The sequence below is a fragment of the Petaurus breviceps genome, unplaced genomic scaffold, assembly GCF_028583685.1.
Source record: "Petaurus breviceps papuanus isolate PSGF00001 unplaced genomic scaffold, PetGlider_PUasm1.0 90195, whole genome shotgun sequence".
In the NCBI taxonomy this organism is placed as follows: Eukaryota; Metazoa; Chordata; class Mammalia; order Diprotodontia; family Petauridae; genus Petaurus; species Petaurus breviceps.
The window spans coordinates 453,035-471,118 of NW_027187192.1; the positions used below are offsets into that span (position 1 = coordinate 453,035).

The window sequence follows — 18,084 nt, forward strand, 5'->3', positions numbered from 1 at the left end:
CTAAGCTTTGGATATAGAGTCAGAGAACATGGGTTCAGTCCTGGCTTAGTTGCCCCTTAGTGACCCTAGATCTGAGGTGGTCCAGGAATTTGTTTTTTTTAAGACTTTTTAAATCATTAATTCAATATAACTGGATTTCTTTGTAATGCTATATATTTTACTTAATGCCTTTAAAAATATGATTCTGTGACGAGGTCCATAGGCTTTACCAAAGTGTTGTATGACAATGAAAGGTTAAGAACTCCTGGTCTAGCCTGTCCTGCTAATAGGTGGTCTAGCCTTGTCTTTCAGTACTACCTAGCATACAAGAAAGCTTAATCAATGGCTAATCAAGGGAGCTTTGCAACAGCCTCACCACTGTCTCTAGATTCTTAGAGGACTCTGGGTTCAGGTCCTGACTCTACTCTTCACCACTTGTGAGAACTTGAATAAATCCTTTCTTCTCTTTTGGCTTATAAAATGAAAGGGTGAGAGCAGATGAACTAGAAATGTCTTTGTAGCTCAGAATCTGAGAATTCAAGGATCTATGACAATCTATCCCTTGGGGACTGAAAGCGAAGGAGTCCCATAGACATATCTAAAATAATATATTTTTTTAATAAATTTGTTTTCAAACAATTTTTTTGTTCTTTGCCGCATGGGGGCATGGTGGAGAAGAAAGGTCTCCGGGGGGCCCCTCACCCCCAAAAATGTCCAGGAGAGATGGATGAGGAAAAGTTCCCTTCCTTCTCAGGGGTTTGGGGAGGGCCAGGGGAAGTTGGAGTCTTAGGGGTCATCCCTTGCCAGGATTAGAGAGGCCATCTTTGGGGTACTTCCCCATAGGGTTCTTCAATGGGGATTCAGGGCAGGTTTTTGTCCAGCCTGTAGGTGCCCTGGATACTCTAATGTACTGGATATATCCAGCCAACAGAGAGAGCTCTGAAAACTAAGTATGCCCTCCCTCAAATAATATTCTGGCCCCTGAAGGGCCCAAAGGTGGATTTGTGAGCAGCCTAATCCCAGCCCTGGGAAGAGGAGGGAGGAGCTAATGGCTGGATTTAGGGGTGAAGACTGAGGAAGAATGCCCATATTAAGCATTCTAGGGTTGAGAGTAGGGAATGGAGGAATGACGCTGTCCCTTGGAAGTGTCCTGGAAGGGGTGGGGACAAGAAATGAGTCAGTTCGAAGGTAGCAGCAGAAAGGAGGGTAGGAATCTCTGAAGGGATGGAGGCAGGAGGTAATCTAGACCAACATTACCTCTTCGCCGCCATCCTTGGTTTCCCTCCTGCCACTTGCTACCCTCTCAAGTATCAACCTGCCCATCAGGGGCCATAGGGGACCAGCAATAAGAGGCAGAACAAAGGGCTGGGCAGAGCATGGTGCTGAGAAGGGCCTCCAGAGTCCAGTGAGGTGGGGCAGGCTGGACCAGGGCACACCTCTCCCCTCCTCCGGTCCTCACCCCCATAGCCACCCCAATAGTCTTCTTCTGTGGGTGTGTCGCCACCTTGGGGCCCCCGGGGGTCTTCAGCCGGCAAGTCCCGGTATAAGGTAGAGGGATCCACAGGGGGAGCTCCCCCAGCTTCTCCCACCCCGTACAGGTGGTTGGACGAACTGTTGCCACGGGCACGGCCACCTGGTCGGGTTGGAGTGGCAGGGGGACAGGCCTCGAAGTCCGATTCCCGGAGGGCCCGCAGGTCACGGCCCTGGCGCTCAGGAGGGGTGGCACAGGTGACATCTGAGCTGGAGACCCGAGCCCTCTGAAACCAGGCCCAGAGAGGGCGGGCCCGGCAGTCACATGCCCAGGGGTTGTCATTTAGCCGCAGGAACTCCAGGGCAGGCAGGTCGGCCAGGGCCTCTCCAGGCAGCGATGCCAAGCTGTTGTTGAATAGATAGAGGATGGTAAGGCGGGCCAGGCCTCGGAAGGCTGCTCGGTGCACACCCTGCAGTCGGTTCCCATGCAACAGCAGGCGATCCAGCCCCGCCAGGCCCCTAAAGACGTGTTCCGTGAGCAGTCGTAGACGATTCCCATGCAGGAAGAGGTGACTCAGGTTGGCCAAGTCAGCAAACAGATCATCCTGGGGTGGCAGGAGATGGGAAAGAAAAAGAGTGGGTGCAAGAGATGTCATGGGCCGGGGGTGGCAGAATCCTAGAACTGGGGAGTAGCTCCTGGAGGGCCGTGATGGTTAGTTATCCAGAAGTAACACTGGGACAAGGTAAAGACCCGTATGTTTGGAGTCACAGGTCCTGTGTTCGGGTTCAGTCAAAGCTCTATGTGACCAAGGGCAAGAGTCACTGTATTCTATGAACCTCTGCCCTCCGGTGCACAAGGAGGGGGTAGGATAAGGTGATCAGGCCCTCTCGTATCTTCCACACTCCCTTGCTGATGATTCAAACCACAACTCTTCCTTGGAGACCTTGGCCAACTTACTTAGCCTCAGTTTCCTCATCTGAAAGATGGCTAGATGATTTCCAGGTTAGCATGGGACCTTGCAAAGGTTTGGGATCTATGGGCCCTGGGTTTGAATTGTAGGTTACCTCTTCCTACCTGTATGGCCTGGGGCAAGTTACTTTCTTGCTCTGGCCCTCAGTTTCCCCATTTGTAAGGGAAATGGGGTCAGGCCACATAATCTCCAAGTTCCCTTCCTGCCCTGAATCCTGTGTGATCCTCTGCTGCCCTTAGTTTCTCACCTGGCCATGTGACAGCTCATCTCCCAGAGAGAAGAGGTGGAGAGAGCCCCGAGCCAGCTGTTTGGTGCATCATGAGGCTCTCTGCCCTGGAGATCAGGAGCTTGGGGGGAGCTGGGGAAACGCCCAGCCTCTCTGGGGAGGGGGCTCACTGATCTCAATCCAGCAGCTGTCCGATTGCCCATTTGTCATGAGTGTGTAGCTTTAGATAGCGGAAGGATCTCAGGGGCCATCGAGACCAACTCCTCATCTTACAGACGAGGACACTGAGGCAAAGGGAGGTTAAGTAGCTTCTCCAGGGACTCTCAGTAAGTGTCTGAGGCTGGACTGGAAGCAGCTCTTTCTGACTCCAGATTCAGCACCTTCTGCCCCTTATCTGCTAGGCATTGCTGCCTTGAGATGCAGCCACAGGGTCCCTGGACCCTGACCCTGATGCCTATTTTTCAGGCATTGTTTGGTCTAGCTACATCTGGTGGAAACTCTCTCACTCTGCCTGGGCACACATACATAGAGCCCCGAAGGAGGAGGCAGGACAGGTCTGAATGCAAATGTGACTTCAGACATTCACCAATGGGATAAGCATGTACATAGTGCCTACTATGTGCTAAGTACTTGACAGATATTATCCCAGTGGAGCCTATAATAGCCCTGTGAAGGAGGTGCTATTATTCCCATTTTACAGCTGGAGAAACTGAGGTAAGCAGGAGGTGAAGTGACTGGTCCAAGGTTGTCTGAGGCCACATTTGAACTCAGGTCTTCCTGACTCTAGACCTAGCTCTCTCTATCTACTGCACCTCCTAGCTATAAGACCCTGGGCAAGACGTTCAACCTCTCTGGGCCTCAGTTTCTCTCTGTGTAAAATGAAGATAACACTAGCACCAGCTTCAGAGGGTTGTGATTAGGACTAAATGAGATTATAAATGTGAAGAGCTTTGTCAGTGTTGAGAGTTATGCAAATGTTAGCTAATGTATGTATATGTATGCATATGCATATATCCTATGTATTTAATTATGTATATATGTCTGTCAAGAATTCACATTTTATTAGGCTTTAAGGTTGACAAGGCAATTTCCTCACAATGACTCTTCAAGCTAGACAGAGCAAGGATGACTGCCCCCATTTTACAGGTGAGGAAACTGAGGGCCAGAGTGACACAGCTGGTGAATGGCAAAGCCAGGATTTGAACCCAGCTCTCTCTTGACTTCCAGTTCTACATCCCTCTCCCCAGGGGCTGGCTTGGGGAGACAGAAGGGAGTTGGGTTTTTCCCAGCATCCAAGACAAGTGTTTGTGTGTAGGTCTGTGTGTAGGGGGTGGTGATTCTCTAGAAGACCAGGACTGGAGAAGGGCAGGGAGGAATGGTATAGTGGTAAGAACATTGGCTCTGAAGTCAGAGGATGTGAGTTCAAATCCTACATCTAAAGTTGCATGACCTGCTGTAGGTCACTTAACTGGTCCTTAGCTTCCTTGTATGTAAAATGGTGGGGGGTGGGGTGGGGGGGGAGTGGCAGGGAGAGGGACTGAGATAGGTTTTTTTTTTCCCACTGGAAATCTATGATCCTAATCTATGACCTGGATGAGCTCAGAGTGTCCCTTGGGGGTACAGCTGTTAAGAGACACTCTGGGGGTGTAATAGGATGCTCTGGGGCTTCAAGAACTAGACCAGAGGTTCCTGAGTGAGAGTGAATGAGCCTTTGTCTCTGGGGTTAAACCCAACCCCAGTCTAGATAGGAGAGATGGTCCCTGGTGAAGAGAGAGATTCACAGCCCCCAGCCCTAACTCTTCTTTCAGAGAAGACAATCTTTCCCCCCAAGAAATCCCATTTCCCTGAAGTCTGGTCTGAGAAGTTTGGGTGGGGAGAACCTCAATTCCCAGCCTCCACTTCCTGTCCTCCTGCTTTCTCTTCGCCCCCCTCCCATCTGGCAGCCACCCTCTCCTCTCTACAGGAACCATGCTTGCCAAGATCTCCTCCTCTTAACCACATCCAACCCCCTTCTCCTCCCCCTCCCCCTCGCCTCTGACACTACAGAGCTTTTCTCTCTTCATCCTTGGAGTTTTCCACGGCTCTGTCCTCCTCTCCCCTTACATCTCTGACCTCTCGGTTGTTATTCAGCCATTCCCGACTCTTCATGACCCCATTTGGAGTTTTCCTGGCAAAGTTACTGGAATGGTTTGCTGTTTCTTTCTCTAACTCATTTTAGGATGAGGGAACTGAGGCAAACAGGGTTAAGGGACTTTTCTGGGCTCACACAACTAGGGTATATATGTCTGAGGCCAGATCTGAACTCAGGAAGATGAGTCTTCCTGATTGCAGGTTCACCTGACTTCTCTGCATATGACCGACTCTCTACTCAGACTCCTTTCTGACTCTTCTCTTTATCAGACTTTTCTCCCCTGATCTCTCTGCCCATTAAGCTCACCTTATGAATGGTTGGTTACTAAAGCTCTTCCCCTGTGCTTCATCTTCTAGTAAATATTAAGCAGGCTGTATTGTCTCAGAGGACACTGAGAGCCTGAGTGACGTTTTAGCAAAGGGCACTGGGTGTAGGGCCAGAAGGTCTGGTTTAGGATGCTGACTCTGTGTGCCCTTGGATAAGACACTTTACCACTCTGTATCTCAGGTTTCCCATCTGTGAAATGGGATTGTAATGCTGACACTCACTGCTTCTCCACAGGGCAGTCACGCTGGACAAATTACTTTGGAAACATAGAAATGGGAGACAGGATTGGTCAGATAATGAATGGAGTAGAGGCAGGGAAGAGCTGTGGCCAGAACCCCTGGAGATTCTGCCAAGTCACCTAGGATCAAGGACTCCATATGGTTTTTTTGGGGGGGTAGTTTCACCTTGGGGGTCAGAGACCAAATGGGGGAGTATAACAATTCCTCATTATTTGAGTCTTCCCTGTTCCCTCTTGTGTCCGCAAGGGACCAGGCTCCATCCGACACATAAACTTGGGGTCTGAAGTTGGAACACCTCCCTGCCCCCCATTCAAGCTGTTGCCCAAATCCTGTATCTTCCACCACGCCTCTAAAATCCGCTCCTTCCTCTCCCCACTGCTAAAACCTCTCTCTGTGCATTAATCAGCTCTTGACTTTCACAGCCCTCTCTTCCCCCTTCCTCCCCCTTCCCCCCTCCACTTCCTGGCTTGAAAGCTTTCAATCATCTTCCATTTCTACAACCACATTTTCCTGATCTCCCTCAGGCCCCTCCCCCAGCTGGTTCATTGTTCCCCACATCCATTTAAAATCTCCATTCTGCATTTCTCCTTCTCTGGCTAAATTCCTTCCCCCACCTCAAACTGAATTGTCTCCCTGTTGCTGCTTCCAACTTCAAGTCTCCTCTTCTACCCCATTTCAGCTTCTTCCACACCTGAAACACCCTCCCCACCCCCACCTTTGCCTTCCTCAAATAGCTCCTTTCAATCCACTGCTGTAGGGGAGGAAGGTGTCCGTCCTAAGCCACACCTGCCCCCCAATGGTTGTCACCCCAGCTCTCAGGCTTCCTCATCTGCCTGTGACTTGTGTTGGCCTAATTCAGACAATCTGCTCCCAGGAAGAAGCTGCCTTTCTCTTTATTCCACAAAGGACCAAATGTGTGGCTCCCCGAGGCCAAAGATCATCATCTGGGGTCCTAGAGAGCTCCCTTGCTCAGCCTCCCAACTTCCATGCCTGAGGACAGAGTCCCATGGACAGAGCCCCATGGACAGAGCCCCAAGGAACTCCCTTGTCTTGGGTTCTAGGGACAGACTTTAAGCATTGTGTAGGAATAAGAATAGAGATTGGAACTGTCATTTTATTGGGATAGGGCTCTCCCAAAGAGAAAACTCCCTGAAACTATGGTCTTAGAGATTTGCCTAGACACTGAAAAGTTAAGTGATTTGTCCAAGGTCACACAGACTCATGTGTCAGAGGGGGAAACACATAATAATATGTAGGTTTGCAAAGCACTTCAATATTATTTCATGGGATTTTCACAACAATCCTGGGAGATAGGTGCTATGATTATTATGCCCATTTTACAGATGGGGAAACAAAGTGAGGCCAAGAGGTTAAGTAACTTGGCAGGGGTCATACAGCAATGTCTTTCTGACTCCAGGTCCTCTGTTCTATCTACTGCATCACTCCTTTGGAACTCAGAGGATGAAGTGCATCAGTGGAATTCAGATTTCCGGGGCTCCAAGGCCAGTTCTCTAATCAGTACTCTGTGCTGCCCTTCAAAGCACCATATGATCCCAAGTTCACTCTTCCCATCTCTTTTGGTGGCAGGAAGACACAGAAATGGTCCAAGGACAAGTCACTGTCCTGCTATAATTCTTCTATATTTAATGTTCTGCAAACTATTTTGTAAGCATATAACATGATATTTTTGTAACTGGATAAAACTATTAGGATGTTAGCTTCTGAAGCCTTACTGGAAGCATATTAGTATTACTGTTAGTAGCAGGGCTTAAGAGCTGGCCTTGGAGTCAGGAAGACCTGACCTGAAGTCCTGTCTCTGAGCCTTCCTGGCTTTGCAGGTGTTTCAGTGCTTTGAGCAAGGCATTTCACTTCTCGGTCTAATTCTCTAGAATGGTAAGTTGTATCGTGTGTGCCAGTCTGTGCTGGGAGAAGGAGTGTCTTCACGTGAAAGCTCCTCATACCACTGAAATCAAGTGATCTGGTTAAGTAAAGTATGCCAAGGGACTGTGATTTTGTCCCCTTCCCAATAGAGAGCAGCCAAGCTGGCAATGAGCCTCTCTGAACCTGGCTGGAGGACATACAACGTTTGTCACCAAGCCCATACTGGAAGCCTTTCCAAGTTGGGAGAAAGGGCCAGAGCTTGCCCTACCCTGGCCTCGCCTTTAAGAGCCCAAGGGAGTGTCTGTGCTCCAGTGGGGCATTGGTAGAGGGCTTTATTATAACCATCCTTTGGTTCTCATCTTTTGGGATGGGCTTCATGTAGAAATCTAGAAATCATCTGGGGACCAAACCTTGCCCAGTTGGATAAAATAACTGCTTTTTGTCATTGAATAAGGGTATTGGGATCATCATCACCATTGTTACTGCTTTTTGGCCATGCTTATGATTTCCCTGGCTTAGGAAACTCTGGTTAGGGGAACTCCACCCGCTCCCCCAACTCAGAGCAGCAACTCATAGGCTTAAAAAGTAGCCTGGGGTGTTGAGAGGTCAAGTCACTTTCCAGGGGCTACAACAGAAGGTAATTAGGGGCTAGTCTGGAACCCAGATCTTAGAACCATAGATTCAGAGATAGAACAGACCTCACAGACCATCTAGTGAAAGCCCTCATTTTATAGGGGAGGAATATTAGGTAACTAGGGGTGTTAAGTGACTTGTCCAAGGTCACGCAAGCATCAAAGGTGGGGTTTAAAGCCAAGCCCTCTGACTTCAGAGTGAGTTCTTTTTACAGAGTTCTTTTTCGCTGCCTTCCTCACTTAGAAGCCAGATTTCTCACTCTGCTACTCTGCTTTAGTAATTGTTATGCCAATAATTATTCTAATTAATAATTTAAATATTTAAAAATAATAATGTGAGATAGCATAACTATGAAAGTAATTATGTATGGCAAGAACCACATTGGAGCCTGTGTGGTACAGTGGATATAGCTGGCTTCAGAGACAGAAACACATGGGTCCAGGACCCACATCTCACCCATATGGCCTGTGTGACCCTGGGCAAATCCCTTAGCTTTTCAACAATCCAGGAAGCAACCTGGGACTGTCAGTGGTAGAGAGGTTGGGGGTAAAGGGATTTTCCTCATCGGGGTGCTTCCAATATTGAGAGAATCCCAGGTCTGGACCAAAAAAATCTCAATGGCTGACATGAGGGGATAGCGTATGTGTATATCAATGGTTCTACTTTGGGCTTGAGGAGAAGATTCTGCCCTAGGTTTCCGTGGTCTGGGAGGGAGGTGGGAATGGAGAGAATCTTTAGGGTATCCAGTCCCCTTCTGTCAGGGTGGGTATAAGGACACAGGATCATAGCACCAGAGGTTTAGCTGGAAAGGACTGCAGAGAACCTCTCATCCAAGCCCCTCATTTTAGAGATGAGGAAACCAGAGCAGAAAGAGATTGGGTGCCTTGCCCCAAGTCCACACAGGGCACAAGTGGCAACTAGACCTGAAATCCAGAAGCCTCGATTTACTCTTATCTTTGGCCTCCATAGCTTACAAGCAAGCCTGCCTGATAGAGGAGGCCCCTTCCATATTTCAGTCCTAACTCCCCTTGGAAAGAGTCCAGGACAGGCCTCGAATTCGACTAAGTGATGTCCTTTGGCAGCCTCCATTATGTGGAGATGGCCAGTGTGGTCATTGACGGCACCACCCCCTCGAGCCTCTGCCCCAGAGATGGGAGGCCAGGCTGGGCCCTTTGTAGAAGAGGCCTGCAGGGATCCATACGGCACTGGGATGATTCAGAACCTCCCTGCTGCCAGCACACCCTCGGAAGCAGCAACCTTTGGGAACTGGGTTTCCCTGGCTATGGTTTTAGGGGGCGTATTGTGATTTTGGGGAGGGGAGGGGGTGGACAGAATGGGGAAAAATCAAGTTGAAAAGAAACATTAATCATTCTTGATAATAATATTAATAAAACCAATAATAGCCATCACTGCTATCCCTTCCATTTCCATCTTAGCGTTTTCCCAAAAGCTCACCAATATCTCCTTTCGATTCTTAATCCCACAACAAGACAGATAGGATGGGGCCTGGGATGAGACAGGAACAGAAACTGAAGCATAGGAAGGCCAAGGGGTTCTGTACACCCCCCCCAAGTCACCCAGCAAAGCTGAGGTGGGAAGAGGCCTTTGATGAGATCATCTTTTCCATTTGCTCTGCCCACCTCCCCACCCTACCCCCATATTCCATGTGCCTGTCTCTGTGATATGAAGTATCAAAGGATTTTGTGATGCAAACAGACAAGAAAGGAAGAATGAAAAGAAAAATGGGCATTTTGAAAGAAGGAGATAGTGAGGCATTGAGAGATACAGAAAGAAATAGAAAAGGCAAGGGGTGAAGGAAAGGGGGGAAGGGAAAGAGAGGAGAGAAGGGAAGGAGAGAGAGGAAGGAGAGGAGGCAGAGGAGGGAGTGGAGGGAGGGGAAGGAGAGGAGAGAGAGGAAAAGAAAAAGGAGAGGGAAAGAATGGGGAAGAGGAGGAAGGGAAGGGGAAAGAGAGTAGAAAAGGGAAGAGAAGGAAGGGAAGAAGGAGAGACGGAAGGGAAGAAGAAGAGAAGGAAGGGGAGGAGGAGAGAGGGAAGGGAAGGGGGGGCAGAGAGAAGGAAAGAGGTAGAAGAGACAGCAAAGAGAAGGAGAAAAGTAAAACAAGTCTAAAAAAAGATTTGAAAAGGTGAGAAAAAGGAATAGAAAAAAGAAAGAAATAAAAAGGAGGAAAAGGAAAGGATGAAAGCAAAGGGAAGGAAGTTACTAGGGGATGGAGATACTAGAGAGACAGACAAGGAAAGGGACGGTGAGTTAATAGCAGAGACAGAGACAGAGAAAGAGCCAGAAAGGAAAGGTTAAGGATGAAGGCACATACTCAGAGCAGTAGAAACAGAGACCAGGAGAACAGTGGAAAGGTGCACAGGGCAGGGAGGCAGGGAGACCAGAAGAGGATCAATGGCTAAGACCAAAAGAGCGGACATTGGTGGGGGTGAAGGGCAGGGCAAAGGGGATTACCTGGAGGTGGAGCAGCTGGTTTTCCTGAAGGTAGAGGTACTGGAGGCTGACCAGGCCCCGGAAGATGTTGCTGGGCAGACTGCTGAGCTGGCAGCGGTACAGGTGGAGGGACTGTAGCCGTTCGAGGCCCTGGAAGGTGTCAGGGTCCAGGGAGCGCAAGTGCCGGTTGTCCCCGAGGTCCAGCTCCTCTAGGGCCTGCAGGTGTCGGAAGGTGCCGGGGTAGATGGTAGAGAGATTATTGGAGAAGAGCCAGAGGGTGAGCAGGCTGCTGCCAAAGGTGCCGGGCCGCAGGGAGCGGATGAGGTTGTTCTGAAGGAAGAGACGCTGGGTGTGGGGAGGCAGCACCAAGGGCACAGCCGAGAAGTTGTTGGCCTGGCAACTGACGGTTGGTGGCGAGAGGTAGCAGGTGCACAGCATGGGACAGGTAGGGGCCACCCGAGGCAGAGCCAGCAGCAGGAGCAGCAGGCAGGCTGAGGCAGGACCTGCAGGGAGACAAAGGCATGAAGTGGTGGGACTCCAGAGGGACCGTGTCCCGGCCCCAGCCTTTCACTAACTGGGCACCCTCCGCCAGGTCACTGCGCCTCTCTGGGCTTCCGTCATTAGGTTCCTGATCCCACCCTCCAATGGCTCCCTAGCTGGTCCTGGATGGAGGCATGCACCATCCACTATCCTTCACTCAACAAACATTGTGTGCGGGATTCTCTGTCACTCACCAGAGGTTAGAGGGTGCCCTCATCCATTTCTTTAGCCCATTAGGGTTTACAGAGCACTCCACTCCCAGGAACCCTAAGAAGAAGGGCACCACACTGGACTGGCAGTTAGGACAGGCTCGGAATCGATCTTAGCTTTGTGACCTTGAGCAAGTCATCTCATTTCTCTTCCTTAATCTTTAAAATGGGGATAATGAAGACACAAAGATGACAATGATGGAGGTATCTAGGTGACCTTAAGTGAATAGAGCCTTGGACTTGGAGTCAGGAAAATCTTAGTGAAAATCCTTGAGCCATGAGCTGTTTATGTGACCCTGCCTAAGTCCCCTTCTGTAAAATGGGGGTTATGATAATATCTGCTTCTTGGTGTTGTTGGGGGATCAAACAAAATAGCATATGTATTGCATATTGCAATGGATAAATAATGTAGGTAGTAGTAGTAGCAGCAGCAGCAGCAGTAGTAGTTGTAGTAGTAGTAGTAATCACTTCGAGGCTCTCAAAGTGCTTTCCATACACCATCTCCTTTGATCTTTACCACAAGCCTCTGAGGGAGAGCTCCAGGTATGCAGAGTCCCCCTTTCTCTATTTCCTACTTCACAGGGGAGGCTGGAAGGATTAAATCAAATGATGCGTGCAAAACTTTTTTTTTTTTTTTACAAATCTTAAAGCCCTATTGCTTTGTTTTCTTCTCTCCGTTTTTTTCGATGGAGACACTAAGTCACCACAAAATGAAATGACTTGCCCAGGGTCACACAGAATGCAAGTTTCAAAGTTTGGGACACAATCCTTTATCATTGCCTCATTCTACCTTTCTGAGGTTGAGTGTTCCTAGGAGGTCATGTGGGTTGTCATGTATTGGTATGAATTTGTAAATGCCTCCATGCCTGATGGAGGAAGGATGTTACCATCATCACTGTCACGACTACCACCACTACGATGTCTTCACATGAATGTAGGAGAGATTTTAGGTACTTGGTTTGTCATTTGGGCATGCACAGATTTGCGATCTCTCCTGGCCTCCCTGTGCCAGGTATACCCTCAAGGCACCCATGTTTGTCATCTCTGATGCTGCCAATCCAGCCAGATACCTATCCATGGCATCACCCATCCCTGAGTGAAACGTCATAGGTCCTCATCCTGACTTATCTGTTAGAAGGAGGAGAAGGACGTAGGATGAGGCATGTGTAAGGCATGAGGCTCCAGGCTTGTGGATCATTGGGCGTGGGGTCCATGGCCATTGGACAGCGCCCCCGGATAGGATCCCAGCACCTGTGTTGCAGCCACACCAGGGGTCCGTGCCCATACATGAGTGTGCATGTTCTGATGTCCCCTGTCCCCCCTCGTGTGAGCGAGTGCTGGGCCCCGTGCGTGTGTAGGCAGGGGTGTGATGTAATACTCAGTGGCACAGGCGGCGGCTGTTCCATTCCTTCACACCACCTCCGCGCTTCTCGGCCCTTCTCACCCCTCCCCCGAGCAGCGTTTCACGATCACTTTCTCCTCCCCAGTTTTCCTGAGCCGCATGGGGTGAGTTGGGGGGGACAAGTCTCTCACCCCCTCTCCATTACTCTTACAGTTGGGAGGCTAAACCCCCTAGCCCAACATGGGACCTTGGGTGGGGATATTCTCTCATATTGGCCCAGTGGAGACAACCCCTGTTACTTTGTTCCCCCTCCCTAGCGCTGCTTCCCCTTGGGGTTGACGCTCTAGGAAGCCAAATTCCTTTCCTGATCCCTTAATCCCACCCAGCTCTAGAGGCTTGCCAAGGCTCTCCCGGATTAGAAGGCCTCTCTCTCTCTCTCTCTCTCTCTCTCTCTGTCAATCATCACAGGAAGGAGGAAAGAAAGGGCATGTTCTTGGTCCTGACAGCTCCAGTCCTGAGCATCTAGCATCTAAGGGCACAGTTTGCTTAGGGGAGAGAAATGGTGGTCAAGTCTTTCCTCTTCCTCCCTCATCTCATAATTCTGTCTCATACCCCAAGGACAGCTGTCTCCCCTTCTTCTCCCTATTTCTTCTCTCCTCCCCTCAAGGAAAAAAAAAGACAAAAGAGGAATTTCCTATCACCCCAGTCTCATAGAGATTTGCTGGATTGTAAGTCAAAAGGGACCTCAGAGATAATTTAGTTCAACCCATTCATTTGACAGTTGAGGAAACTGAGACCCAGAGGAGGGCAGTGACTTGCCCAAGGTCACAGAGCAGCATAACTGGGATATTCCAGATCCAAAATTCTTTGCCTACATCGTGGGGCTTCTTGGCCCTAACTTCCCCAGTGAGTAGTCACACCCTCTGCCCTTCCCAAAGTACCACTTCTCTTCAACCCTGAAAAGGGACTGGGTTCAGGGAGCCAGGGCTAGGCTGAGAGAAGGAATGGTGTGGAGGGGTGGGATAGGCCAGAGGCTGGGGGAGGGCTGTCTTGGCTGCTGCTGCAGAGCTGTGGCTGATGCCATTTCTAGTCCTTGCCCGTGTACAGTGGCTGTAACCCAAGGAGCTTCATCCATAATTCAGGCTGCGGGCTCTCACTGGAGGCCGGGTGGAGGGAATGGTGGGGGCTTTCAGAGCCTCTGCCCCCAGGCCCAGCTCAGCTGAGCTCCTGGTTAGAGGCAGCTGACACCTGGGAAGTGGCCCCTTCTCCTCACTCTGGTCCTGCTCTCTCCTTTTCTTGGCTTCCCCTCATTCCAGAGTTCCCCTCCTTTCCATCCTCTCTCCTACCTTTCCCTCTGTGCTCACATTTTCTCTCCTCTTCTCCTCTTTCTCTTGCTTCTTCTAATCCCCACACCCCCCATTCCTTTCCTTACTTGGGTACTCTCAAAAGACTGCTATGACAATTCTGTCATTGTCCTAGTGTCCTGGAGAATCCTGGACACAGGACAGCAGGTAGGATGGAGCTATGGTAGGTTAGCTGATCAATCTTTTCACAGCGAGGAAAAGCCCTTCCAGAGTCCCCCAAACACCATGTCCCTCCTTTTCTTCATGTCCCCATTCTGGGGGGGAGGGGCTAGAGATTAAGGATTGGTTATCAGATAGAGAAGAGAATAAAGGTGGGAACCAGGAAGAAGCCTGCATGGGGTAGTAAGAACATGGGGTAGTAAGAACATAGGCTGGAAGTCACGATGCCTTGACTCATGTCTGAGCTGGCTAACTGTGGAATCATTGGGCCAATTAGAACCCACTCCACAGGCCTCAGCTTCCTCATCTACAGAATAAAGAGACTGGAGTGGTGGCTCACTAAGGTTTCTTCCTGCACTAAGTACTATGATCTATTTCTGGTTCTTTCATTGGAGACAGACCAACCCCGAACTGGAATGAACAATGTCCATGGAGACAAGGGGGTGCAGAACCTGGGCTCCACCACAGACCCAGGGGGGCAGTGCAAGCTACTATACAGAGCTGGGCTGGCAGAGCAGAGGGAAAGGGCCAAGATTCTTGGGTTTTCTTTTATTTTGTATCTCCCTGGGCTCCAACAGTCAGACAGGAACCATCGGGTCCAGTATGGGATGGCCAGGTTGGAAGTCTACAGTCTATCCTTTGTGGGAATAAGAGAATGGTATGTGTGCCCTTGGTGGAAGACAGTGGATAGAACCATGAAATTGGAGTTCAGAAGGCTTAGGTTCAAATATTACCATAGACTTGTACTAGTTGTGTGACTCTGGGGAAGTCACTTAACTTCACCGGGCCTCAGTGTCTTCATTTATAAAGTGAGAGAGCTTAACTCAATGGCTTCTAAGAACCCTTCTAGCTGTAACCCCATGATTCCTTTAGCAAGAGAAACCAAGATCACAAACTCTCAGAATAGATCTTTTTGGATCGTTCTGGAAGATCCCAGAAAGTAAAGGCCTGAGGAACGTGGCCACCAGAGTGAGGACACATGTCGCTATCAGATGGATCTCAGACACCAAGGCTTGAAGGCTCTGAGAAAATCTTAGAATTCCAATTCCACCTTTAGCTTCAAAGATTCCAGAACCCCTGAAACTGGGATGATGGAGGTAAGGAAAGGGACTTGGCTGGAAGAAGGAGGATCTAAGCCCCAAGTATGACTAAAGGAAGGCCAGCCATGTTGAGAAGAAAGGAAGAGTGAGCTAGCTAGTGATTCCAGAAAAGGGGCTAATACTGAAGAGGAATCCCATTCACTCCCTGAGTCTAAAGAATGAGGGGCATGGAGTCTTGATGGAGCAGCTCAGGAAGCCCCACGTTGGCGGGCTGAAGATGGCCTAAAGGCACTGTTTCCAGGGAAAGGCAGGGGGTTAAGGGCACGGGCTGCTGCCAGGCAGATGCTGAGGGGGCAAAGGAGGTGGGAGAGGAGCAGGACGGAGGTGGAGGTGGTGGCGCTGACGCATCGACCCAGGAAGGCAGTGACGCTGGTGCGGGGGGGTGAGGTTCAGAGCCATGGCAAACAGTTTCTCACTTTGCCAGAATAGAATACCCCCAAATAGGCAGCCACCCGAGGTCCCCGATAGCGCCTAGCCTGGTGAGGAGCTGGGGATAAAAATGGCAATGCTTTATCCACCAGGGCTTCTGCCCAACGTCAGGGCTCCACCACCCTGCCCTGCTGTCCAGGCCCAGGCTGCCCACTCCCAAGACCCTGGGCCTAACTCGTTCCTGAGCCCTGGGCTCTGAGCTCTGGCCTCCTGTGATAAATGAAGATGAGGAGGAGGGTAGTAAGGGCCACAAAAGGGGAGGAGGGGAAGCCCTCCCCAAAGGCACTGAATTAGCACTAAAGTACAGTAGGGGCTTTTTCCTTCTTTACATCACTCTCTCTTTTGACTTCCTGGCCCCTGCTGCCCATTCTCCTCCTCGCCCCTGGGCTTCACTGCCCAGCACTGCCCAGCAGAAGCTGCTCCTAATCCTACCTGCCCCTGCCCTTGTCTCATCTCCCCCCTCTCTTTGGCGCTGTCACCCTGCCTCAGCCGCTCTGTCTGTGTTCCCGTCTCTGTCTTCTCTCACTGTCCAGTCTCGTCTGTCCCTGAGTCTCCGGCTTCATCCCTGTCCCCTCACTCCTTAGCAGCCGGCTGCCAGGTATCATCCTGCCGGTAGATTTCTTGCCCGTCTGGCTGCCCCCACTGCCTCTTGGCAGTTCTCATCCCTTCCTCGGAACCGATCCTCTCCATCCAGTCCCTCCTAGGTGATTGAAGGTGCGGAACCGAGAGGAAAGCCCCACACCGGCCGCCCTGGAGTTGCTGAGTTGGCGTTTTCCCGGGCCGGAGGAGTCCTCTGTGCCCCTGGGTGCGCTGCCTTCAGCCCCCAGCAGGTGAAGCCAGGACGGCAGAACCTGATCTTCCCTCCCCTACCAACCCCTTGACCCAACCCTCCCCGCCCGCCGGCCGGTAGCCCAGGGCTCCACAGTCACAAGCTAGCTCCCCACACGCCAGCCTCTGCGGGCTCAGCTCCCCCGCCGCGGGGCAGCCGGCCGGCCCAGCCCCCAAACCCGGCGGGGCGGCCATAGGGGCGGAAGCCGGGCTGGGCCATGCCTCGCTTACGTCGCTGTGCTCTCCTAGCCCCTGGAGCGAGTTTGGAGGTGACCAGCCAGACGTTCGTTCTGGAGGAGCTCACCCCATCCCCGTGCCCCACTTCCCCTTGGGCTTCTCCGACCCCCTCCTCCGTCTCTTCCCACTCCTCCTTTCTCCATCCCTTCCGTCCTCCTCTACCCTACCTTTCTGCCCTTCCTCTTCTTCTTCCCTCCCCCACAACCAGGTTCCTTGGGGAGCCCCCTTCCCCCAGCCCCGTCGCAAGGGATCCTTACCTTGCAGCAGGCGCCGGAGCCAGGCGAGCATCTTGTCTCGGAGCTGGGGGAGGGGGACGGGGCGGGGCAGGGTGGGGAGCAGTGGGGGGGGGGGCTCCCACGCTCTCCCTCGTCCCCTTCGGAGTCTAAGGCTTGGGGCGAGGAGTGGGACTGGATTCCGAGCCCCTAGACTTGGGGGGTTCTGGGCTGTCCGCTGGGCTCTACCCTGCGCCCCCGGGGCTCCGCGGCTCAGGGGGAGCCATCAGCCCCGACGTGTAGGACACAGGACAGGACAGGTTGTGATGGGACAGGCGGCGGCAGCCTGGTGCTCGGGTCCCCACCCCCACCCCAAGCAGGGCAGTAGGATCCTTGGTTCCGTCTGCCCCGACCGCTAGCCTTGGGAGTGTGAGGACAGCAGGGAAGTGCTTCCCTACCCCGCACCCCCCCCTTCCCCTCCCTCTGGCTCCTCCCTCGCTCGGCTACTTAACCCTTTAATGGCAAATCGGGGGGGCGGGAGCAGGGCCCCCCTCCTCACCCTGCCCATCCCATCCCATCCTACCACCAAGTCTAACCTTTTCCTACAGCTGCCAGGGACCTAGGGGACGTTCTTTCTATCCAGGCTCTGCTCTTATTGGGAAAACTCTTCAAGAGGTGGGAGGAAAGGGAGGGAACCCTCTTTCGGGCTAACCCTGTTAGATCCAAATCCTCCCCCGCCCCAACTCCATTTACACATACCTTCGTCCTGTAGGGGCTTGTGGGAGGTGGGATGGAGTCCTAATTTTGACGTCTCTCAGCTTTACCCTCCACCCCATCCTAGACATCTATCTCCTCTCCCCAACCTCCCCCTAGGAAGATCTAGTTTGGTGGGGAAAGATCGACGAGACCTTCTTTTCTAGGACCCCAGCATTTCTCTCTGGCCTTGTAAAGAGAGATCCAGGGCGTGTGCCCATCTGCATTCTCCTTTGAAAAAAACCAAAAACCAAAAAACAAAACCGACTGCGTTTAGAGTTGGGAGAGGCCTTAGATATCCTTTGGGTCAATTTCCTGATGTGTTTGTTAGACCTGAGACTTAAAGAGATGAGGTGACTTGACCAGGGTCACACCAGGAGTAAGTAATGGAGTCAGGGTTCGAACCCAAGTCTCGGCTCCATAATTCTTTATACTCCGTAGGGTCCGTTATCTTGTCAGTCAGACCCCATTCGATTCCCTGTAGCCTTCTGTTAGGGTAGCATAATCAGTATTAATTAGTATTAATGCATCTATGTTGATGCTGGGCCTCTCTCTGGTCCTCCCGATCGGTTTGCCAGAGAATTCTTTCCCCACTCTCTGCT

At 51.3% G+C, this 18,084-nt stretch overlaps 1 protein-coding gene across 1 annotated transcript; it reads right to left on the bottom strand.

The window, feature by feature from the left end:
- Positions 1 to 578: 578 nt before the first annotated feature.
- Positions 579 to 17,014, bottom strand: RTN4RL2 (reticulon 4 receptor like 2). The gene is made up of 3 exons (XM_069107706.1): positions 16,775 to 17,014; positions 10,331 to 10,812; positions 579 to 2,054 (listed from the first exon to the last, which is right to left on the bottom strand). The coding sequence occupies exons 1-3, from the start codon at positions 16,803 to 16,805 to the stop codon at positions 1,302 to 1,304; spliced, it is 1,266 nt and encodes a 421-aa protein (XP_068963807.1). The 5' UTR covers positions 16,806 to 17,014; the 3' UTR covers positions 579 to 1,301.
- Positions 17,015 to 18,084: the final 1,070 nt, after the last annotated feature.

Excerpts from the sequence above, each read along its gene's own strand:
- RTN4RL2 (XM_069107706.1), bottom strand. The coding sequence starts at position 16,805 with ATGCTCGCCTGGCTCCGGCGCCTGCTGCAAG. Across the intron at positions 10,813-16,774 it reads GCTCCGGCGCCTGCTGCAAG|GTCCTGCCTCAGCCTGCCTG; the intron begins GTAAGGATCCCT and ends GTCTCCCTGCAG. Across the intron at positions 2,055-10,330 it reads ACCAGCTGCTCCACCTCCAG|GATGATCTGTTTGCTGACTT; the intron begins GTAATCCCCTTT and ends CTGCCACCCCAG.